This window comes from Zea mays, chromosome 9, assembly GCF_902167145.1.
Source record: "Zea mays cultivar B73 chromosome 9, Zm-B73-REFERENCE-NAM-5.0, whole genome shotgun sequence".
NCBI classification, from domain to species: Eukaryota; Viridiplantae; Streptophyta; class Magnoliopsida; order Poales; family Poaceae; genus Zea; species Zea mays.
In genome coordinates this window covers 160,199,062-160,223,908 of record NC_050104.1, presented here as the reverse complement: position 1 = coordinate 160,223,908, position 24,847 = coordinate 160,199,062, and the positions used below count along the sequence as shown (strand labels likewise).

The 24,847-nt window shown below is 45.1% G+C and overlaps 1 protein-coding gene and 1 long non-coding RNA gene across 2 annotated transcripts; one reads left to right on the top strand and one right to left on the bottom strand.

The window, feature by feature from the left end:
• Nucleotides 1-3,665: 3,665 nt before the first annotated feature.
• LOC542042 (MADS1) lies at nucleotides 3,666-22,950 on the bottom strand. The gene is given in 7 exon segments (NM_001111682.1): nucleotides 3,666-4,079; nucleotides 4,239-4,280; nucleotides 4,401-4,442; nucleotides 4,584-4,683; nucleotides 4,758-4,819; nucleotides 5,265-5,343; nucleotides 22,542-22,950. Coding segments are annotated over 7 exon segments (699 nt in total). The 5' UTR covers nucleotides 22,724-22,950; the 3' UTR covers nucleotides 3,666-3,887.
• On the top strand, nucleotides 4,631-14,307 carry LOC103639600 (uncharacterized). The gene is made up of 2 exons (XR_002265039.3): nucleotides 4,631-4,718; nucleotides 14,074-14,307. It is a non-coding gene; the product is annotated as an uncharacterized lncRNA (long non-coding RNA).
• Nucleotides 22,951-24,847: the final 1,897 nt, after the last annotated feature.

The window sequence follows — 24,847 nt, the reverse complement described above, 5'->3', positions numbered from 1 at the left end:
TTTAGAAATTGTCCAATATCAAATTCTAAGCCAAAAAATCTTTATCCACTAAATATATTTTAAAATTTCTTCAAAAAAAGTCCAATCCAAACAACCCTTTGAAGAGATAGCTAGCAAAGTGCCCGTACTAATTATAGAAAATAAATATATATATGTTCTGTTAGTTACTTAGTTAGATGGTGTGAACGTTGGTTTAGAGCCAAACCATGGTTCGAATCCTATTTATATAATTTTAATATTTTTACAATTTGAATGTTGAGGATATGATGATGTTGGAAAGTGGAAACTGTGAATTAGGAAAACTAATGTTTTATTGTAGTAGTGATAGAGATAAAGATAGAGATGAAGATTGAGATAGAGATATGCGTTGTACTTTAATAATTATTATCTTATATTTGTCAAACATCAATGCATTTGTTGTCCATTCCGTTAGCAGCCACAGTGCGAGCGCTCGTCACGTCACGAAGTTCCCGTCAGCAAAAAAGGGAAAGCACATAATCTACGAAATGGCCATTGGTAGGGCGACGACGACCTGCGTTTGCTCGCCAGCAAAAACAAATCTACAAGATGACCTTAAGCCTTTTCATATTGAGCAAAACAAATCTTTTTTTGACAGAGGGAAACACCCCCTATTTCATTTAAGAAATAGTAACAGGACAAAGGTTTATACAAGGCCACAACCTTTACCAACAACCGAAAGCCGACAAAACTAACACAATTATCAGCTACGTAAGGGATAAACCCAAATATGCAAACGCAGCAGTCCAGAAACATTTTTAGAACAGACTCTAAGTGACTGAATAATAGCCAGAGAGACAAACTAGAGACAACCAAAAGCAACCTGGACCAGCCACCAGCAGCGACGACCATAGCTAAGTTTTTATCTAACTATAAAGATAAGCTGATTACATCAAACAAGACAGAACTTCGAAAGATGTAACAGCAGCCAAAATGTCACTGAAGGCGCCTCTCGACCGGCTTCCAACCATGGGCTTTGCTGTAGATGTCACTTATTATCTTTCGGATTCTGCGACTTCCTTGCTCCGCCAGGTTTTTTCCCTTCTTTGTGTGTCGAATAGACCATGCGTCAATCCAGTAGCAACAAGAAAAAACCACATTAGATGGATCATCGATCAGATTAGCATTGAAGCAACAATCATTTCGAGTTCGCCAAATTGCCCAAAGGGCAGCACCACACCCAAAAAGAACCAGTTTTTTTTTCCAGTTTTACAGAAACTGTTAATCCAGGGACAAAAAGATCAGCAGTATCTTTGGGAGTAGAGATCAGATTAAAGGCAATTTGGAAAATTCTCCAAACAAACCTGGCCACTGGGCAATGAAAAAATAAATGGTCTATGGACTCCAGAAGTCCACAAAAAATACAGTCAAGGTTCCTTTGCTAGTGTCTTTTAAACAGATTATCTTTTGTCAGAATCTTCTTATATCTGACCAGCCACAAAAACAAATCTATAAGCGGGTTTTAAATATTCAGCTATAAAAAATAAGTACCGTGAATAACTAATTATATCTATGAATTTTAAGTTTTTTTTTTATGTTGAGCAGTAACAAAATATTTCATGAATCATTAACCAAATTACATATTCAAAACAATCACTATCGTATCTTAATCATTTTTACGCAAAATAAAAAATAAACCAAATTTTGGATCGGATGTGGGTCACCCACGGGTTGATATAGAATTCTGCATCCACACCCGCGAAACTTCAGGTCAGATACAGGTTGCACATGTGAGCCAAAATCTTTACCCGTACTGACACCTATCGGGTCGGATACGTATCAAATTTATATTTGTTTATATTTGCGGGTTAAATTGCCATACCTACTCCCACCTTGGGTGGCACATTGGCGTCGGCACCATCAGGCGAAGGAAGGAGGCGGGGGCACCGAGGAACGGGGAGGAGAGCTTCCTTCGGGGGCATGGGAAGGGCGGCCTTGGAGTGACAGGATAATGGTAGACATGTGTTCATCGCATTGTACTAGGGTGAACGGGGAGCAGAAGATACATAACACCAAAAAGGTATTCTTCCCTCTGCTCCATGCCTCCTATCTAATCTTCCTTCATGGACACACCTTCTCAAGAGTAAGGAAAATGTATACTCTAAGACATGTGTTTATGCTAGTGTATTTTAAACCGGGTATACAAAAACTTGCAGCGGTTTTCGTATCTAGTATAGGACCGAAACAAGAAATATAGTGAGAAACCGGACTTCTCGAGCGAGGAGTTTAACCCTTCTCTAAACTGGGCACATAAACCCCTTGAGAAAATTGATGTTAGGTTGTTTCTAGATCCTGCATATGATCGTGTAAATCAGTGTTTTGCGCTGCATACATCGTTTATCGAGTGGAGTTTAAAATAGAAGGTATAATAGAAGACATGCTAGAGATAGCCTTACACAAGGACGTTATGACGAACACACAAATGATGAAATGACCATCGTGCCATCTGTTTTTCTACCTTTCTTTTTTGTGCATGACCTAGCAAGACACACTCAAAATACACTAGCATCTTGATCAAGAAAAATGATCATGCACACATATAGCCTTCCAGGTGAAACATTTCTATTGATTATTTTTTACAGATTTACACATCAAAGGTATCTCCTTACTTCAAGGATCATAGTAACGATGGCGAAAAGGTAATATACATACAAAGTACAAACACATGTTGCTCAGTAACAAACAATCCAACGAAACTGATGAGCGTAATCTGCATTCCCAACATTTCCATTAAATCCTAGCCGCCACAAAACAAAAAGGACTCAATCTCCTATATAGGGTTGTAGTCACTAGAAATCGCCCGATCAATCTATGACACCGGTAGATCCTAACAGTTCTACAATGCTGGCCAACAATGCTCGACTCTAAGATCTAAACATGTTGTTCAGCCTTGATTAAGAATCTTACCCTAAGAAAATATCTAAACATTAATTTTATGAATATAAGTGTTGTTTGGCTCACATATTTGTAACATAATGTATAACCAATAATGTTAAATCATGTTTGTTTAAGTCAAATCGTAATGAGATAACACATTAGAAAACTGATACCGACCTATTCAAACTTATTATCGATAGTACTCGAGTGTGAATCATTATCGTTGTCATTTACGTTATATTTCGTGAACCAAACGGCACCATAGATCCTTCGGCCATAGACTTGTCCCCAACCAACACCAAATTAATATTATTAAATAGATATTATATATATATATATATATATAGATCTATATTTATATATTTTATTTATTTGGTGTTATAGATATTATAGTTTTTCTATAAAATATTGACTTCGTGAGGTGATTCTAAAGATCGGTTTATTTTGCGGTAGAGGATACCAACCCACGGGACAACTCTCCCTTACCTACATAGAACTATTGCAACAACAGCCCATCGCCTACAAAGGAAGTAGAGGGCCTTTTACCTTTCAGCCCAGGGACGGTTATAAGCCCATCGCTTCCGAAGGCGAAGAGATCGTGACTCTGCCTCCGGTCCGATGCATGCACGTGTCAGCATGGAATTTCAGGCGCCGTGCGGGGACCACCACCAGAGATCTCGAGAAGCCTCCTTGCAGAAGGCCGAAGCGTCGCCCAATGGACACGACACCCACTCCCTAGCTACTCCCAAAACCGATCGAACAGAAGATCTGGACACAAGCAGGAGCAGCTAGCTACAGGGAGAAGAAGTGTTCGTTCTCTGAGACTCTGACGGACGGGACGGGATGATACACAGACTGACAGGTTGGTAACACACAACGCGATATCACATTGCTTGGCTTGCATCTCGATCTCCACACTACCAGAGATCTAAAAGATTATTCTCAGCTAGCTAGCTTGCGTTGATTGGGCCTGTGCGTGGCTGAGGTAGCTGCTAGCCTGACCTGACCGCCACTGCAGCCTTGTCTTTGCTTGAGCGGTAGTCTCTGCCGGGCAATCCTATGTACAGCTCCGTCTCCACGTCCATCCCGTCGTCCTTCGGCTCCCGGTGACCGTCCTCCACGTTGTCGACTGCCGGCGCACGAGGCGGCGCCGAAGCCATCGGCACAGGCGGCTGCTTCTTGCACTGCAGACATGGTTTCCATCAGATGCACGCAGCACGCGAATTGGTGAGAGAAATCCATGCATGACTGTATATGCACATAAGATGTCGAGGTAAGCAGTATAATCAAAGCGTGCAGCGTCTTGTGGTCCTCATGGCTGTAAGATGTTTCGGCACCATTACCTTTTCACGCAAATCTTCGTTGCTCTTGCGCAGACTCATCTCCTGTTTGACGTTGACGCGACACACAGATGTGAACATAAAACGAAGCACAAGTTAGGAACCGTGTATTTCTGATGCTTCTAGCTATGTCGCTAGGTGTATGGACAGGAAGCTGGTGCTTACCTTCTGCTTCAGCTTACGGACTTGCTCCTCCAGCAGCTCAGTCTGCCATGCAAGATCAGAAGATATGAAGTCGTGAGCTGCTTGTGCATGCGCATATGGATGCAGCTTTAATTCATTTGTTATGTTAAAAACCCCATTATAGGCTGTAAAATTAAAAACGACCACCAGGAGAAAATAGCTAACCTTTCTTCCCCTGATGCAATGCAGGCTCTTCTCAAGCTTGACTTCCAAACTGTGCAGCTCTTCAATGGAGCAGTCTTCCAACCTCTCACCCAAAAGTTTCCTGCACCGCCTCAACGCAGATTAGTCCGTGGGCAGGTACATAAGGATATCAGTATTTGATAGCTAGGTAATTGCCTTTTGTAAGCTTCAAGTGCTTCGAGTCTCTTTGACAGGCCATCCGCATCAGCTTTTACTCGCTGCAGTTTAGGTCCGGACCAGACAATCTTAGTATCACTACTACTACATCAAAACTACCAAATGGTATATCACCTATACATTCACATATTTTTCTTTAAGTTTTGAAATGAACGAAGCTTCTAAAAAAATCTACCGTTGCATGTCCTTTTAAAATATTCAGCTGTATATATCGACGTCACATGTCCTTTTAAAATATTCAGCTCTACATCAGTTGTACCCTGCCAAAGCCTCTCTCCAGTATAGTTTTATGCTTCAGATTTCAGTACAAGAATCATCAGCTGGGAAATGATGGACATCCACTAGAAATTTTATCATACTGTTGGCAACATAGGCCCATCAATGCTAGTTATCTTAAGGAATATATATCCACAGGATAGACACAATCTCTTGATAAAATCGACATTCAAGAATTGAAATTGGTAACAGGAAATATAACCAAGTTACCTCAATATCCTGCTGCACTGTCTTGTTGCTGACATTATCCTTTGTGTATGTTCTATAACGTTCAATCGTTTTCTGCGCACTGAAAAAACGAGACAAATAAATAAACTTTATTAGAATTATGTCAGAACTTAGTATACTGCTCATTTATTGTGAAACACACAAATTCTTAACCTATATCTATGCATATTCAAAAACTTGTAATTTTCTCATTTTAAAACATGGATCGATGATAGATCACAAAATGCATCAAATAGATTGGATGCGATAAATTGAAATTAGAATTTAACGAAAGGCTTGTTGTATTGCATATGGGCCGGCAGCGAAACAGTGGTGCCAGCCCATCTAGGTACACACTCTAAACATTTATAAATTTTTGCATCCTTTTTTACTATGTTTTGATCACATAATTAGTATTCTAAACAAAAAAAATACTCTCTTCATCCTAAAGTAGTAGTCGTTTTTGTTTTTGTTTTTTATGTCTACATTCAAATGGATGATGATGAATCTATATATATGTACAAAAAATATACATTAAATATTATATGAATCCACTAATTCTCTAAAACACATTTTATTTCGGAACAGAGGGAATATGTGCTAAATTGTGTTATATATATTTTTGCAGTGTCAAGGACGTCAGAGTATGGGGGCAGCTTCCCTTGACGCCCTATGATGAATGGGGGAGATTAGAAAGAAGGGAGATTGGAGAGTAAACTCTTTTGCTTAATCCAAACCGAGTGCGAGTGGATAAAATGGCTCCTGGCCACTAACAACTAGATAGAAATATCCTAAATTATAGACTTGACTGAAGCTTCTCCAATATGTGATTGCGCCTCTGCTGCATGCGTGACTGAGATGAGAAACCTGCATGGCAGCTGACTGCATGCGTGGCTAGCATCTCCAACAAGGTTCATTAAAATAGTGCCCCAAAAATCAAAATACTACATTATAGTATTGAGAGCACTAAAAAAATTGAGCTCCAACAATTAAATCCTAAATCATGTATTGTCAAGTGCGTTAGTGTCCAAGGCAGGAGGACCTCGGCTACGTAGCTCGTAGCCTTGGTCCGTGGTTACCGGCAGGGTTATACCCCCACGTCGAGCTTCAACGATGACTGGGTGAAACTTCCAGTCGCCGGCTTAGAGAGAGAGAGGGCTGGACAGTAATGATTATCGCTTCCCCTCAAAGTGCCTCCGTACAGGGTTATATGGCCGGTGGCCTTACAAAATGGAGAAGGTTCTCCATGATTGTAGGACTAATCAAAATAGGGAAATGACTAATCAGCTAGGTACTTTCCATCCTAGCTAAACTAAAATAGGGAAATGACTAATCAGCTAGGTACTTTCCATCCTAAAAAGGACGTACCCAGTGTCGTAGGCTTCCCGCACTGTGCGGGGTCTGGGGAAGGGTATCTTTAAGCGCCAAGCCTTACCCGCATAATATGCAGAGGCTGGGGCTCGAACCCAAGACCTTCCGGATACAGACGGTAGGCTATACCGCTGCACCATCCTAGCCAATTCAAAATAGCGAAATGACTAATCAGATAGGTACTTTCCATCATAGCTGATTGCCTGCTGCTCCTGTGCCCTTGCTGCTCGCTCTGCCGCCCGTCGCACGTCGCGGGCTCTCCTGTGCCTGGCATATGTGTGTCGTACATGACATCTCTCCTCTCCTCGAGAGGCAACTCGTCCTCGAGCTGGAATGTGGGGAACTTGGCGCTGAAGGTGTCGACGTCCTCCCAAGTCGCTGATGCTGGGGACTGGTCCTTCCACTGAATAAGTACCTGGCGCACTCCACGGGCGAGCTTGGTGTTGTCGGTGCGGGCTGGCTCCAAGGTGACGGCCCCATGGTGAAGCGGGGGCAGTGGCGACGTAGCTTGTGGAGGTGTGTCGTGGTACTTCTTGAGGACGCCCACATGAAACACATCGTGGATATGGGCTCGTGCCGGTAGCTTGAGGCGGACAGCGACCTCGTTGATGATCTCCAGCACTCTGTACGGCCCATAGAACCTAGGCTTTAGCTTGCTGGTGGTGTCGGTGTTGAGGGAGGCAGGGGACCGGTGGCGGAGGCGGAGCAGCACCCACTTGCCCACCTGATATGTGACGACGCGGTGTCCCTGGTCATAATACTTTTTCTGGACGACGTGGGCCTGCTCCAGACGATGGCACACATCAGCGAGGAACTCCTCGCGTTCCTCCATGGTTCTGGCCACAGCAGCAACACGTGTGTCCCCCGCTCATAGGATCGCATGGATGGAGGATCGCGTCCGTAGACGTAGACGATCCGGAATGGCGTGTCACGGAGGGAGCTCTGGTAGGTGGTGTTGAAGAGGTATTCTGCCCACGAGAGCCACTACAGCCATTGTCGTGGTCGATCACCCGTGAGGCACCTCAGGTACATGGTGATGACTCTGTTCGCCGACTCGGATTGGCCGTCCGACTGAGGGTGGAAGGCCGATGTCATGTGGAGATTGGTCCCCATCAGTCGCATGAGCTCCCGCCAGAACTTGGAGGTGAACACGATGTCGCGGTCCGACACCATGGACTACGACACACCATGGAGGCGGACAATTTTCGCGAAGAACGCCTGAGCCACGGACTCCGCCAAATATGGGTGTGCCAGCGGAATAAAGTGAAAGTACTTGCTGAACCTGTCCACCACTGTCAAGATGACGAACTTGCTGCGTACTCGGGGCAGGGCTTCGACGAAGTCCAGCGCCACGTCCGTCCAGACTCCCTGTGGAATCGGGAGAGGAAGTAGGAGCCCGGCCGGGTGTAGATGCTCGAACTTGTGGCGCTGGCAGGTAGGGCACTCTCGTACATATTCTTGGACCACCTGCTTCATGTTAGGAAAGTGAAAGTCGCGTCGAAGGCGGTGCAGCGTGCGCTGGACCCCTCGTGGCCTTTGGCGTGCACAACTGCCAGCAGCTCCTGAAGCAGCGGTGAAGATGGCGGTAAGTAGGGTCGGCTGACGTACTGGACCATCCCATCGACCACCGCCCAAGGCGCGCGCCTGATGCCGGCCTGCACCTCGTCATGCATGACAACGAGGGCGGAGTCGGTGAGCTGCGCCTAACGAAGTCGATCCACGATGTCGAAGCGCGGGTCTGAGAGGGCCAGGAGAGCCCCATCGGCCATCGTCTGGCGTGTCATGGCGGGAGAGCGCATCTGCCACCACATTGGTCGACTTGGGCTTATACTCGACGGAGAAATCGAAGCCTAGGAGCTTGTCGACCCAGTGATGTTGTGGAATCGTCGCGAGCCACTGATCCAGCAGGTACTTGAGGCTGTAGTGGTCGGTTTTAACGACGAACCAGCGTCCCCAAAGGTATGGCCTCCAGTGCCGGACCGCCATGATGAGCCCAATGGGCTCCCGTTCGTAGGCCGCCAGCGCCTGATGTCGGGGTGTGATAGCCCGACTGAAAAAAGCGATGGGGTGGCCGTCCTGACCATCACTGCACCGAAACCGTGGGACGACACATCGCACGCGACGACGAACAGCTTGGAGAAGTATGGCATGGCGAGGAAGGGAGCCGAGGTGACCGGTCCTTGAGTGCTGCAAATGCCGCTGCGACTTTCTCGCTCCACGAGAACCCGTCCTTCTTCAACAAGGTTGTTAATGGCGTGGCTACGGTACGGTAGTGGTGGACGAACTTCCGGTAGTAGCCCGCCAGGCCGAGGAAGCCTCGTACCGCCCATGCTGATCGAGGCGTGGGCCAGTCCCGGATAGCCTAGACCTTAGCCGGGTCCATGGCGACGCCCGCCTCGGAGATGACGTGGCCGAGGTAGCCGATCAACGTTGCGCCGAACACACACTTGGTGCGCTTGAGGAACAGCTGATGGCGCTGAAGTTCTTCGAGGACGGCGCGGATGTGACGAAGGTGTTCTCCCCAGCTCTTACTGTAGATCAAAATGTCGTCAAGAAGACCAGAACAAACCGGCAAAGAAACGGTCGCAGCACATCATTCATCAAAGCCTGGAACGTCACCGAGGCGTGCACAGCCCGAACGGCATCACCAGGAACTCGTATAGGCCGTCGTGGGTGCGGAAGGCCGTCATGTGGATGTCCTCCGGGCGCATCCGGACCTGGTGGTAGCCCGATCGCATGTCGAGCTTGGTGAAGAATTTCGCGCCGTGGAGCTCGTCCAGCCGCTCGTCCACCACCAGGATTGGGAAGGCGTCCTTGACGGTGAGCGCGTTCAGCGCCCTATAGTCGACGCAGAAATGCCAGGAGCCGTCCGGCTTCTTAATGAGGAGTACCGGTGAGGAGAACGTCGAGTCGCTGCGGCGGACAATGCCCTGCTCGATCATGGCGGTGCACTGCCGCTCGAGCTCGTCCTTGTGTGCTGTCGGGTACCGGTACGGACGGGCCGCCATCGGCAGCGCTCCCGGCTTGAGGGTGATGCAGTGGTCACGGGTACACTTGGGTGGGAGGCCGCGGGGCTCGGTGAAGACGTTGCCGAGGGAGTAAAGAAGGGCGTCGAGGAGGGCCTCCCGGCCCAGTTGGGGCTGCATCGACGTCGGAGTCGCCGTGGCCGCGCAGAGGGCCGGCCTATCAGAAGAGGCAAGGCCGGTCCAGCAGACTGCGTGTCCCGCGCGCTGGAACTGCATAGTCCGCACAGCGACGTCCCAGACGATGGGCCCGAGGGTACCCAACCACTGCGTGCCGAGGACGAGGTTGAAACCTGCCAAAGGCATGACGAAAAGGTCGATGTGGAACGTCTCACCATGCACCTTGATTAGCGCGTCGCGGATGACCCCCGGGCAGATGATGCGCTCGCCTGTTGGCCACAGTGGCGGCGAGCCGTGGGCGCGGCTGGATGTGCAGCCCGGAGCGGTACGCTGCGCGCTCGCCTATGAAGTTGTGCGTCGATCCCGTGTCGAGGGCGACTAGCTCTGCTGTCCCGAGGAGCGCCCGAACCCACAGCGTGTCGAAGGTAGGTACCCCGGCCACTGCATGTAGGGAGTAGATGGGGGGCTCCCCCGCTGGACCAGCAGCGCCTATGACATCGTCGTCTGTCTCTAGCGCAACACCTTCGACGTAGAAGATGCGGCGACAGGTGCAGTTGTGGCTGCGGAAGTATGCCTCATCACAGTTGAAACACAGCCCGAGCCGGTGGCGTTCCTCATGTTCTTCCTTGGATAGACGGTAACCAGGTTGCCGCTCTCGCGCGGCTGGTGCAGCATTCGCCGGCGGTGCCGATAGCGCGAGCAGCGGGGGCGCCTGTGGTGCTGCCAACGCCCGGTGTTGTGTCGGGGCGGTCGGGGGCGCGCGATGCGCCGGCTTGGCCAGGGCCGCCGCCAGCTTGTCGAGTTCCATCAACTCCACTTGTCGGGCGAGGCTCCCATAGCCGCGGCCAGCGTCTCCGGACTGTGGAGCCGGACGGCGTGGCTGAGAGGTGGAAGCAGACTGTCTGTGAACAGCTGGACTCGTTGGGATTCGTCGAGCCGCCCAGCGCGAAAGAGGAGACTCTAGAAGTGGTTGGAGTACTCCTCCACGGTGTCGGTGCGTCGACACTCCGTCAGCTCGAAGAGGGGCACCGAGCGCCGCGCCGGTCCGAATCGCAGATCAAGGAGATCTTTGAATCGCCCCCACGACGGCGTGTCGTCGTCCTCCTAGAGTTGCATGAACCATTCTTGTGCGATGCCTTTGAGGTTGTAGGCCGCCATCCAAACGCGCTCCTCGGCCATGGTGCGCTGTTGACGAAAACATGACTCACATTTGTTGATAAAGAGCCTCAGATCAGACTTGCCATTGAAACGGGGAAAGTCCAACGTCTGGAACCTGGGCGCCGATCCTGCTCACGAGGAGGCTCCATGCAACCGCCGCCTCCCAGGTCAGATGACGAGGCCGACTTCGCCTTTATGGAGGCCATCTCGTCCTTCATCTCCCTGATCTCCGTCGTGATCTCCGTTTTCCAGGATCTCATCAGCTCCATGAGGTCGACCATGGTTGGGTCGGACATGTTGGTAGCGTGGCCCGAGGATGCGGTGGAGGTTGAGGGCGAGGGTGGTGGGGAGGGCTGATTGGTGGCTGCTGGGGTGGATGTGGGTGGTTGAGAAGAAGACGAGGATCGTCGGCTTCGCGATACCAGGCTGTCATGGGCATTAGTGCCTAAGGCAGGAGGACCTCAGCTACGTAGCTCGTAGCCTTGGTCCATGGTTGCCGGCAGGGTTATGCCCCCACGTCGAGCTTCAACGTCGACTGGGTGAACCTTCCAGTCGCCGGCTTAGAGAGAGAGAGAGAGAGGGCTGGACAGTAATGATTATTGCTTCCCCTCAAGGTGCCTCCGTACAGGGTTATATGGCCGGTGGCCTTACAAAATGGAGAAGGTTCTCCTTGATTGTAGGACTAATCAAAATAGGGAAATGACTAATCAGCTAGGTACTTTCCATCCCAGCTAAACCAAAATAGGGAAATGACTAATCAGTTAGGTACTTTCCATCCTAGCTGATTGTCTGCTGCTCCTGCGCCCTTGCTGCTCACTCAGCCGCCCGGCGCACGTCGTGGGCTCTCCTGCGCCTGGCATATGTGTTCCCGTACATGACATGTATTTTAGAAAACAAATTATATTATTAAAAAAGAAAAGGTTGAGGATAATCCTCAGGCGTGGCTTTCGTGCAGGTCTAGTCTCGGTCTTCGTGTGCGGGTCATGGTATTGCTGATCAAGTCTCAGTCTAGCAGGAGAGACTTCCTGGTCGGCTGGTCCTCAGGCGTGGTCCTTAGGCGCGGATTTCGTGCGTATTTCAGTTTTCGCTTCTGTGGTCAATACTACTGGTTACTGGTTTCTTTGCTAGTACTCATGATCCTATTTTGTTCATGCACATGTCATCTTATGGTAGGACTATTCTTCTTTATGTTGATAACATGATTATTACAGGGAATAACTCAATTTATTACCTTTGTGAAGGCATGTCTTAGTGACTAATTTCTTATGTCTAATCTTGGTCCTCTTCGGTATTTTCTTAGGATTGAGGTTTTGTCCACTCCGGAGGGCTTCTACCTTCCTTAGGAGAAATATATTCATGGGCTTCTTGACCGTACTTCTCTTAATGATCATCACATTGTTGACACTCCTGTGGAGCTCAACGTTATGCTTCTAGTATTGCGAGATCACACCAATTGTCTTTATGGTATGGCTACCTTCATGTACTGGAGATAACGAGGCCCATGATATTTTGGAAAAAAAAACTCAATAGTGAAGACGTCGAGGAGCGGTCTAGGAGAGGCTATTCTAAAGATCCACTTGCACATGGGAAAGTATCAAGGGTATCTACGGAGTTACCCGACAAACAGCTTGGCCCTGAAGTGGGTATCCTTGCGAGGGGAGATCTAGGAGGCACTCGAGGCTACCAAAGGTGGGCATAATGAGGAGGATTGACTGCAATTGCGATGGGCATGGCGACGAACCAACCATCGTTGGGTCGAGCCATAAAGAAATGTGTCGGTCCATGGGTTATAGAGTGATAGCTAGGGTGCGTCACCCTTCCTACTACCACCACCGTGGCCATCCCTCTGCTACCGAGGCTACCACCACCAGAGTTGTTAGGGGGACAAGGGGTTGTTGACGTTGATGGTGCATGCAAGCACAAGGACAGACCACTAATAGTAGGAGTGGAGCACTATGGTTGCTTACTAGAGGTGGAGTTGTCGAAGGCCATGGCGGTGTCGGAGGGGGACATGGCCCCCCTTGGTGAGCTCCTCAAGGATGAGATAGTTGCAAACAGTGTGGAATGAAAAAACGACATGGATCGTGTGATCCAAGTCTATAGGTGATTGTAGCTCATTGAGGCCGCAAAGGAGATTAAGGATGGGGTACAATCCAAAATAGGCTCGCTGAGGTCATGTAGGAAGTCCACCATGCCCATCATTAGGTGGCAGTACTTAGTGATGGAGAGGTCCCCTTAAACGAAGTTACGGAAGCCAATATTTAGGTGGAGGGCACCGACCTCATGGTTGCCAAGGAACTGTTCCTCGATAGCAACCTAGGCCTAGTGAGTAGCATTGTCACAATTGTGGACGATGTCCTGCAACTCGACTATGATTGTGCTAAGGATCTAGAAGAGTACATTGTTCACCCGTGCAAAGACGGGATCGTCAGGCGAACAACATCAATGAGGACGTGATCGTCAAGAGAGTAGTGTTGTAGGATGACAGTGGTGGAGGCCCATTATGACCCGCTATGGCTCGTGCCATACCTAAATTTCTTGGCTTGACCCAACAAAGGAAGTGAGAAACCCTGACTCCTTGCTAATACATTAGTTCAAAACATTGGGTATAAACACTTATACCTATTGGATTGTCATTGATCATCCTTGGCACGAGTGCTAATACATTTTCAAGCTACAAAAATTGGCTTGATAAACCAAAATGAATTTGTAGAAATGCATAATTTTCTCTCTTAAGTTGAAGTACAACCACCAATATAGTAATGATAATGGTGTGACATAAGAAAAATGGGAATCTAGGATACCTCTTAAAATCAAGATTTTCATGTGATTTTTAAATGCTATTCTAACATGACTGAGAGAGGATAATCGAGTAATGAGGTTGTCTTTTCATACAAAAAATATTGTAGAACAAGTTATTATGATAGAATTAGCATGGAGTTTGGTTGTTGCCTAACACATGTTTAGTGCCATATGTATCCTAGACTTTTGATCTTATGGATTAAGGCAAACATTAATAAAATAGAAAAAAAATCCACATAGTTGTATTTATCTAAATGAATGGTTGTTTTAAAAAATTAAGGGTTAAATATCCAACTGAAATTCTTTTTTTTTGGCATTGTTCTTTTCCATTGTATTAGGTTGGAAGAACCAAAGTTCCTAAAGAATGAAGATGAGGGGCATTAGAAGAGACCACATTGCATTACCATCGCCATGAAGAACATGATCAAAAGACAGCATCGATCGTGTTAGATGGCTTGGTGGTAAACTATCTTGTTCTTTGTCTTCAAAACTAGAAAAACATCGTTCCTTTATATATGTGTACTTTGGTCTTGGTTTTGTAATCGTTGTTAGACATTCGACGTTTTGTGAGATATATTGTGTGGTCTGTATCGTTTCTTAACCTTATTTTAGTTGTGGTTGTAATAGATCAACTTGTGCTATGTTCTTTCTAAGAAATCTTAGTAGTTGGTAAGCTTGTCATGAATGTTGACATGGGCTTAAAAATTTGTGATTTTGTTACTTTGTTCAAATTCGACCGTGCCCTCTATGGAGAAATGATCTAATGGTGCATAATATCTTCAAAAAGTATCATAAAAAAATAAAGGTCTACAAACATTCACCTGAAGCTATAGAAAGCTATATTGGAATTAACATAACCTATTCATTCAAAGGTTTTGTAGAAACCATGAAAATTATTAATTAATTATATAGTAAAACATATCGCTAAGAAAATTTCATGAACATAAATACTCAAATACATGTATAAGGCTCTAGGGAACATGTCTCAAGGTCCATGCACTACAACCCATCTCGCCCCCAAATCGAACGCAGGTGTGGCTCGCCCGAACCCTACATCGACAACCACCATCGAGACGAGCTTCCTCGTTGTTGCATCTGTCGTCGTTCTTTCGAAGAAGGCACCCAGGCGCTCGCACGGCAGCGCTCAGGCAGGCGCGGCTTGAGGTTTCCCTAGTCCTCAGGCACGGCTTTTGTGAGGGTCTAATCTTTGTCTTCGCGTGTGTTTCGCTTCTGTGGTCACTTCTACTAGTTTCTCTACCAATATTCATGATCCTGCTTTGTTGGTGCACATGTCATCTCATGGTAGGACTCTTATGCTTTATGTTGATGACATGGTTTTTACAGTGGATGACTCAATTTATTACCTTTGTGAAGGCACTTCTTAAGTGAGTAGATTCTTATCTTTGACCTTGGTCCTCTTCGATTTCTTCTTAAGATTGAGGTTTCCTCTACTCTGGAGGGTTTCTATCCCTTTCTCCTGAGAAATACATTCATGGGCTTCTTGATCAGGCTTCCCTTACTGATCACCGCACTGTTTACACTCCCATAGAGCTCAACATTTGTCTTCATGTCATTGATGGTGAGCCTCTTTCAGATCCTACTCGCTATCATCACATTGTAGGTATTCTGGTCTATCTTGGTGTAACTCACCATGATATTTCGTACCATGTGTATATTATAAGTCAGTTTGTTTCTACGCCCACTCAACTTCATTATAGTCATATTCTTGGTGTTCGACGTTATCTTCATGGGACTATCTCTTGTCGTCTATTCTTTCCTCGCTCTAGCTGCTTGCAGCTCCATGTCTACTATGATGCGACTTGGGCTAGTGATTCCTCAGATCGTCGATCTCTTTCTATCTATTGTGTTGTTCTTGGTGGATCCCTCATTGCTTGGAACACTAAGAAGCAGTTAGTAGTTTACCGTTCAAGTACAGATGATGAGTTGCGTGCTATGGCTCTTGTGACAATAAAGGTGACTTAACTACAATGGTTGCTTACTTATTTTGGTGTTTCTACGTCTATACTAACTCCCCTTTGGTGTGACAGTACATGTGTTATTAGTATTGCTCGTTATCTAGTAAAGCATGAGCTTAGTAAGCATATTGGTGTTGATACTTATTATACATGACCACATGTTCATGATGATATTATTGATCTTCACTATGTGTCTTTAGTGCTTTAGTTGAGTGATTTCTTCACCAAGGCGTAGACTAGAGCTTAGCATCGACTCTATGTCCAAACCCGGTGTGGTTGATCCACCTTGAGTTTGAGAGGGTGTTAGATAGGACTCTGTTTTCCTATTGTGACTCTATTTCTCTATGTTATATGGATAGGACTCTATGTTGTACATGTGTATATATATTAGCATTAGGACCTCATATTTAATACAAGTGCTATTCATAACAAAGTGAAAATATACATCTTTTGCCTTGAGAATCAAGAGCATGCAAAATACTTTGTATACAAGTAATTCATTCAGCACTCCCCTAGCCAAGGAGATGGCCAAATGTGTTATTCTAAGAGGACGTCATTTAGTCAAGAGCGCTTGATATGTGGGTCCAAAAAAGTTCAAGAGATCTAGCAAGTCATGGTCTACTGACAAAAAACCATTACAAATGGTAATTTGGAGAGTTAGCTCATAGTTTGTCTCTTAGGGAGCACATACACCTAAAATGGTTGATTAGCCTTCAAGATGTGAAATCATGTTGTAACTTTGAAAAATTATCAATAGAACAATGATTGGAGTATGACAATGTTTCTCTAGTATTTCCTTTAAGGTTACTAGCATTTACATTGGCCTTCCTTGTAACATATAAGCATATACCTAAATAATATTTTTGTTGTTGGATCAAATTTTGATGTTTCTACATTTAAAACCAAGACATTACAACAATCGAGTAATGATTACATGCAAATCGCCCCTCCCCCCCCCCACTCATTTTTTGGCTCACATTTGTATTCATGCAGTTTAGTGATATCCTTTCTATATCCGACACGTGCGGGTCTTTATTGCTTAAATATAGAAGATATTTTTTATGATAGAAATAAGTTATGGAACTGTTTAAAAATAATTATTAAGATTAGTTAAAAAAGGATGAAACATCATATAAATTAGAATTATGTTTCATCCTTTTTTATATTAGGATCAAGCAAAGTAGTTGATACATTAAACAATCCACTATTATCTACTCTACTCCTTTAAAGCACGAGTTTCATGTGTTGTACGTCACGCACTTGTGTTTTTTCTCCTGCACATCCTAACAACCAAGTTGTTACCTCCTAGATGGACCGTGAGAAACACGCAAGCACAATATGACACGAAGCTACACGCAATGCAACACTCTCTTATAGTACCACCTGACTAGCTGAAGAAGGACAAACGACCGAGCGAGCTATGAAAAGGGATATGTCTCATTTGCAACACATATCTTTCTCGTTCTTTTGGATAAGATAAAGTACAATATCTACAATTTAATTTCTGGTACATAGAACAAATGTCGACTTTAATTTTAATTTTTTGGGGAGGGTATACTTTAATTTTAAATTTAATTTTTGCAGGGAGGGTTCATCACACTGGCTTGCCATTGGACCCTTGAGTGTCGTACAACTGTTGTATTATACTATCAAACTTGATTAGTATACTGTCACAACACACGGATATTTTTTAAAAAAAAGGAAAAAGGTACCAGCATGTGGGACATGAAGAGCGGGTGGCTGTTGGATGGGCCCAGTGGCAATTTTTTCTCTACTGTATAAAGCACCAGTGTCCACGGTTATATGGTTGAGGATTCAAACCATGGTTGTTGGTTCTAAACTCACATTCACACCCGCCTAGCCAACAAAGAACATGTGTCTTTGTGTTTTATACTCTATATTCAAGCATAAATTTTAGTAACCAAACCTAAACCTCTTTGAAATCACTTAAAAAGTGGATTCTTTGTGGTGGAGTGCAACAATCACATAAAATACTCCTTTAAAGCACAAGTTTCATGTGTCGTGCGTCAAACGCGAAACATGTAGAGTAGACATGTTTTTCTCCCCCATGTCTCGCCTAACAACCACCTTTACACCTTAGATGGGACGTGAGAAAATACCAAGCCCAACATGACACAAAGCCACAGGTAGCGCAACTCTCCCGGATAGTACCACTTCTCTAGATGAAGGACGACGAGCGAGCTATAAAAGGGACAAATCTCCTTTTTAACTCATACCTTTCTCAATCTTTTTGCTGAGATAGAGTGCAGTATCTACAGTTCAATATCTAGTAGGCTCCATCACCTTCGAACCTTAGAAAAGACTTTGGAAATCTCGGGCTCCTCCTAAGTGTAAGACATTTTTATGGTTAGCCATGCAGAATAAGTGTTGGACAGATGACAGGCTACAAAAAAGAGGTCTTCCCATCCGGAAGCATGCCCTTTCTGTGAACAAGAGCAAGAAACAGTTCAGCATCTGTTGACTAGTTGTGTCTTCGCCAGACAGTTTTGGCATAGCATTCTCTCCCCCTTTGGTATGGGCCACCTAACTCCAGGGCCACAGGATACTATTTTTGCTGATTGGTGGGGAAAAGTGACCTTTCAGGTGCACAGAAATTATAGAAAGGGAGTCAACAGTGCCATTATTTTGGGAGCATGGTGCCTTTGGTTGCATAGAAACAGAATTATCTTCGATGAAGATTCGACAACCATTGACAAGGTGCATAGAAGCTTCATCGATGAGCTATCGTTATGGGTGTTGGCTGGTGCCAAACACCTCGGAAGCCTTGATCTTGCTGCTGCTCTAGGCGCAACAAGCTCGACTTAATTTTTCATTGGTCGTCTCTTTGTATCTTTGTCCTATGGACAGTTTTATTTATGCTTCTTGCTGGCCACCATAGGGTGGTTTTTTGTACTGGTCCTCTTGGACCTTAATTTCCCTTCTTCTTAATATAAAGATGCGCAGCTCACCTGCGTTTTTCGAGAGAAAAAAAATATCGGGTATATGGACCATATGTCCACTTTAATTTTTTTTTTTTGGGAAGGTCTACTTTATTTTTAAATTTATTTTGGAGGGTCCATCACACTGTGTTGCCACTAGACTCTCGAGTGTTGTACAACAGTTGCACTATACCACCAAACATGATTGATGTACCGTTGTAACGCACATGCATTGTACTAATAGGACTTATGTGATGGTAGTCATAGGTCTCATGATTACATTTGTGACTTACTTAACATGCCAATGTATTTGTATGTCACATGGGGAGATGAAGTGGACTATACAATGATATATTGATATTATCACATGGCTAGAAGTAAATATATATTTGTCCTACAACCTATTTTTAATATTGATCTCATAATTAGGATTAAGTTATTGACATATTTTAAATAGATAGATAAATGTCTAACTAAAACATAGGTTAGGCACCATGATATTTAAGTAAGAGCAATTTAAGAGAACAATCAATTGTAACATCGTTGACAACACTAATTATGTAGAGAGCATTTTTTGCAAAGCTAACTATGAGTTGGGAAAGCTTGCTATAAGAGAGCAATTATAGAAATACCAGATTTAAAGAATTTGTTTCTTGCTACACATGAATGAATAAATAAAGCAAATTAAGAAACTATGATTTTGAAAACAGGTCTTTGAAAGACCCAATTTCTTATCTTAGAATTCAACTTATAGTTCAAATATTTTCTCCATTTGGATGGTCATCAAGTGTCTAGGTCAATAAAACAGTATACCTCAAAATTTCAAACATTGTCACTACATTTTTCTTTATTTGAAATTATACTCATTGAATTGTTTATCTCGATTATATCTGGTAACTTAATCGCATCTAAAAGAAATGAATCAGTCCTTGGTATCACCTTAACAGAAAGCTGAGCAGTATGAATGGAAGTTAGATCAATTTGGCTATGGTAGCATGACACAATTCTCTCAACAATTATAATCCGAAACAAGTATATTTATTTTCTGTGTCTAGTCCCCTAGGTTTCCAAAGGCTTAACATGCTTGAACCCTACTGGGCATCAACTATATATTTTTTTTTTTGCACCATGGTCTGGGCTGTTAGGGGCTTAGGGCAGAAAACTTAACTATGCAAACAGTTTAGGTCCTATTTGGAAGTTGGAACCCCTAAAGCTAGTAGTTAGCCAGCTAACAAATTATTAGCTGGGTTAAACCAGCTAATGAACTAATTATTAACTATTACTTAGCTAACAATTAGCTGGGGTATTAGGTAGGTGTGTTTGAAACCTCTATATCTAACTTTAGCAGGTAACTATTAGCTATAAAGGTTCCAAATAAGACCTTATTCTACTAGTAGATCATAACCACATCTCTTAAACCATCACAAGGCAGATAGATGGGTGGATGAAACTACAGCCAGCAGTAAACAAGAAAGCACCACTATCATCGTCCTAACAAAGGTCACAATGTGATCTGAGTAGAAGATTCCTTTTTGGTTTAACTATGTGGGGAAAACAACAGACTATATTACTTGTAGATCCAGCACATAACCAAATCTATGAAGCCATCACAAGGCAAGAGAAGATGGGTGAGGCCCAAATCTAATGAAACGTTGATGAAACTACGGCCAGCGGTAAACAAGAGAGCACCACTGGCCATCAAACTGACGAAGGCCACAATGTGGTTTGAATACAAAATTAACTTCTAGGTTAACTATGTTGCAAAAAAATCAACAGGTTGTATTACTATAATAGATCTAGCACATAAACCAAATCTATGAAGCCATCACCACTAGTACAGACATAGTTTTTGCTAACGGTGAAAACGATCTTGTTTAAGGCTTTCGAGTAGCACCTCCAGGTCCTAGGTTTGATCCCCCTCGGGGGCGAATTTCTGGCTTGATTAAAAAAAAGTCCCCTCGTTGTGCCCCGCCCACTCCCGGGTTACGTCCTGCGCGCTACCCTTCGGATGGGTCGTTGCAGAATGGGCGGTGACGGCCCGCTAGTGATAGGGGCCAGAGTTCGGGGATTTTCTCGGCCAGGACTATGTTTCGGTCTCTTCTTAATATAATACTGGGAGGGCAGTCTTTCCCTCTCGGCCGAGTTTTTATCTTGAAATACTGCTGCGATGCTATCTATCGTAAAATTAAAAGAAATCATTTTAATGGGCAGTTTTGAAACCATTCCTAGAAGTTAATTTTAATAGGAGGTTAGTTCCCTCAAGACAACCACCATTAAAAAATGTTTTTTTGGCTTTTAAAAAAAACCATGTAGAAGTTACAAAAAACAAGAAAAACTTATTTTGGCCTGCTTGTTTTGCACAAGTGCAGCCGCAGGGAACTAGAACTCATGCATACCACCTCCTACCAACACACAGACTGTCACCCATGACTATACATATGATACTGTTCTTTGTAAGAATCTTAGAAACTTTTAGATCTCATCGAGAATTGCAACTTTGACATAGAGCAACCTCAAATAAAAAAAACTATCAACCACAAAGTTTTAGATCTTATTGAACTCTACAATTTTGATATAAACTCAATCTATTTGGAAAAAATGAATCTATTTGTACTGTGGCTATTTTAAGGGTGGTTGACTTAGTCAACTGGCCTTGAAAATTGATTTCTAGGAAGGGTGTACTTAATAAAACCATCCCTAGAAATCACCTATTTTCAGTGACAGTTTACTTGGCAAAACCACAGCTAAAGATGTATCTCAAGGAGTGATGGGTAACCTACAGTGCTTCTCGTCATATTTGCATGTGATTTCTTATGTCATTCATTCATCTCTGTTAGAGATGGTAGCCGTGTTTAGAATCCATTTCTTTACTTGCACAAGGCACGCAAGAAACGGGGGTGAGCCCCAAAATCTAATGAAACGTGGATGAGATTAACTGCAGTCAGCAGTAGCTTTATAAAGGGCGCCGCAGTGTGTGGTAAGAGTGAGAAATCCCTTCTTTGTGTTAACTATGTGGCAATAAAAGCCGAAAAAATAAAAACAATATATGCACAGTGGAAGGCATAGTACACAATATCGCATGCATCGGTTTTTGTGTCTGAACAGCAAAACAAGAACTTCCTCAGATGGTGCCAGCCGTACTACAAAGAAGACCGATGCAGAAGTAGAAACGGACCTCCAGATCGCTCCATGGTTTAAATAAAACGGGTTTAACTTAAAACGGATTTAGCTGACACAAAGAAAGAATTTGAAGGAATCACTAAAGAAAAGATAGCTGAACAACCTTCTGCAGTGCATTTAGCGTGACCACTCGTAGGTCGTAGCCTGCCTGATCCGTAGATCGCCGTACGTGAACATATATTTTGCCATGTTATCAGGTCGAATTTTCCTATTGGCTCGACGGCTGCACTAGTTTTTTTTATAGGAGAAATGAACTGCGTACATGTACTAACTGTCCTTTCCGCCTGAAACCACGGTAAAGTTGATGTAAAGATCTTCGGGGCGCAAAATCTTCAAACCGATCTGTTCACGGGAGAGGGGGAGAAGGGAGGGAGTGGGGTGCGTGGTATCTTTTATATTCACCGGAAGAGATGTGTTCGTCCCCAAAAACTCAAAAGGACGAGAGAGGCGAGGCCACGCGGTTGCTGCAGGGCTTTGCGCAGGGAGCGCGCAAGAATTACTCCCATATCAGCCCCCAACGGAGAACAATGAAGTAATCCGAGTCTCGAATCAGCTCATTTACCAATCGACACACCCGCAGCCAAGGATTATACTCCCAGGAATACCCCCATGCAAAAAAAAGGATAGCTAAGGCCTAAAGAAAGACCATAAAAAACGAGGTATTCTCGAACTCGAAGGGAAGACGGGTTGGGGGAAGGGGATTGGTGGTACCTTCCGCTGGCGAATTCGTAGAGCTTGCCGCGCGGGGAGAAGACGACGAGGGCGACCTCGGCGTCGCAGAGGACGGAGAGCTCGAACGCCTTCTTGAGCAGGCCGTTGCGGCGCTTGGAGAAGGTGACCTGGCGGCTGGTCGGGTTCTCTATCCGCTTCATCTGCGTCTTGCCCCGCACCATCCTGGACGCCGCCCGGGGACGAGAGCTGCAATCGAATCGCGCAGCCGGCCGGGCGGCCGGGACCGGAACCCAGCTCCTCCTCCCTCAGTCCCTCCCTCTCCCTCTCTCTACCGGATCGGCTCGGCTGGGAGGAGACGCGACGAGGCGGAGGGGTTTGTTATCCGAATTGGGGCGGAGGCAAAAGTGGAAAACGGGGACGGGGATCTGGGGAGGAAGGGAAAGGGCGCACTCACCAAAAATGGCAAGGGAAAGGGCGTTGGTTGGTGGGAGAGAGAAGAGGGAGGGGGAAGCAGCTGGGCCGAGGGGCCGCGTAGGGTTTTTGGCCGTAGCCAGCGCCGCGCTGCCTGTGCCGTGGCCTGTGGCTATGTGTGCCTGCCTTGCACACCTGGGCTTTCCTTTTCCGTCCCTGCCGGTGTTGCCGTGAACAAGGCAGGCTGGGGCCGGGCGGTGCAGCGAGAGCGAGAGCGACGAGGCGGAACGAACGGAAAGAGGAGGGCGGATTCGGTAGGGGTGCCGTTTCCGGCTGCGGGCGGTGCTGGACGGGGCGGAGACGAACCACCACCTAAAAAAATAGGGAGAGTAAAAGAAAAGAGCGCGGGAGGGGTCAGGGGTGGCCGGGGGTGGTTGGTTGGGGAGGGAGGAAAGTGAAGCCTGGAATTTCCCATCCGATGAAAAAATATCGACCCCAGCCGCCATTGGTCGGGTGCGCACGCACTGTCTGCCTATTTGCAAAAGGGAGTGTGTCATTAAGACTGTTCTCAACCCTAAATTTCTACTATATATCTTATTATGCAGCCACATTATCAAGATTTCCTTTCTATATTCACTCCTTCTGTAACGGCTCCTCTAAACATTCTCCTACCCCAGCCGCCATTGGTCGGGTGCGCACGCACTGTCTGCCTATTTGCAGAAGGGAGTGCGTCATTAAGACTGTTCTCAACCCTAAATTTCTACTATATATCTTATTATGCAGCCACATTATCAAGATTTCCTTTCTATATTCACTCCTTCTGTAACGGCTCCTCTAAACATTCTCCTATCTTCCACTATCGACTATACATATAAAATATATATTTCTTTTCAGCTACCATCAACTACTTTTTTGTGTGGGAGGAACTCATGTATGCTAGGATCTATTGATTGCATGCATTGGGAGTGCAGGAATTGTCCCGCCGCGTGAAGATGTCATTTTGTGGGAGGAACTCATGTCCTAGTATGATCCTCGAGGTTGTAGCTACATATGACTTATGGTCTAGCATGCATTATTTAGAATGTCGGGGATGAACAACGATAACAATGTCCTTCACAGATCCCCTGTTTTCGACCCGTTGACAGCTGGTTGGATGCCTCTTGTTTAGTACACAGTGAAAGAAAACACATAGATTTGGGTATTATCTAGCTGATGGCATTTACCTAAACTAGCCAACATTTGTCAAAGTCGTTAGATGACCATGGGATGAGAAGAAGATATATTTCACGCAGATGCGAGAAAGTGTCGCAAATATATCAGACGTGTGTTTCGTGTTTTACAAGCACGTTGGACAGTGCTCCGAGGGCCCGCTTACGGTTGGGATCAGAACCGTCTTGCATAAATCGTCACTGCATGTATTATGATGCACAATATGATTGTCAAAGATGAAGGAAAAGATGCAGCTGATGTCCAATTCGGTGATATTGTTATACCACAACAACTCCCTAACTGTATCTAGGACATGGACTGGCTTATCCAACACCAGGAAATCACTAACCGGGATACCTATTGCGGTTTACAACATGATCTTGTCAAACATCTATGGGCACGTCGTGGCGCTATGGGGTAGGACATTTCGCGTCCACGACGGAGTCAGCTAAATAAAATTAGTCTCGAGTGATGATGTGGTACTATTAGTATGTTTAGTTGACAGATATAATGTATTGACTTATGTTATGTAAGGTGGCCTACTCCAGTGTCTTTGGTTGTCTAAGATCTTGTACTACAGTATGTTATGTCGTTTTATGATGTCTTAGATGTTCTACTAAAATGTCTTATGCTAGTCAAAACAATTGAGGCTGAAGCACAATGCATTCTGATAACAGGTTCATATCGACTAGCACAAATCAACATGCATTACGTGTTCGAAGAAT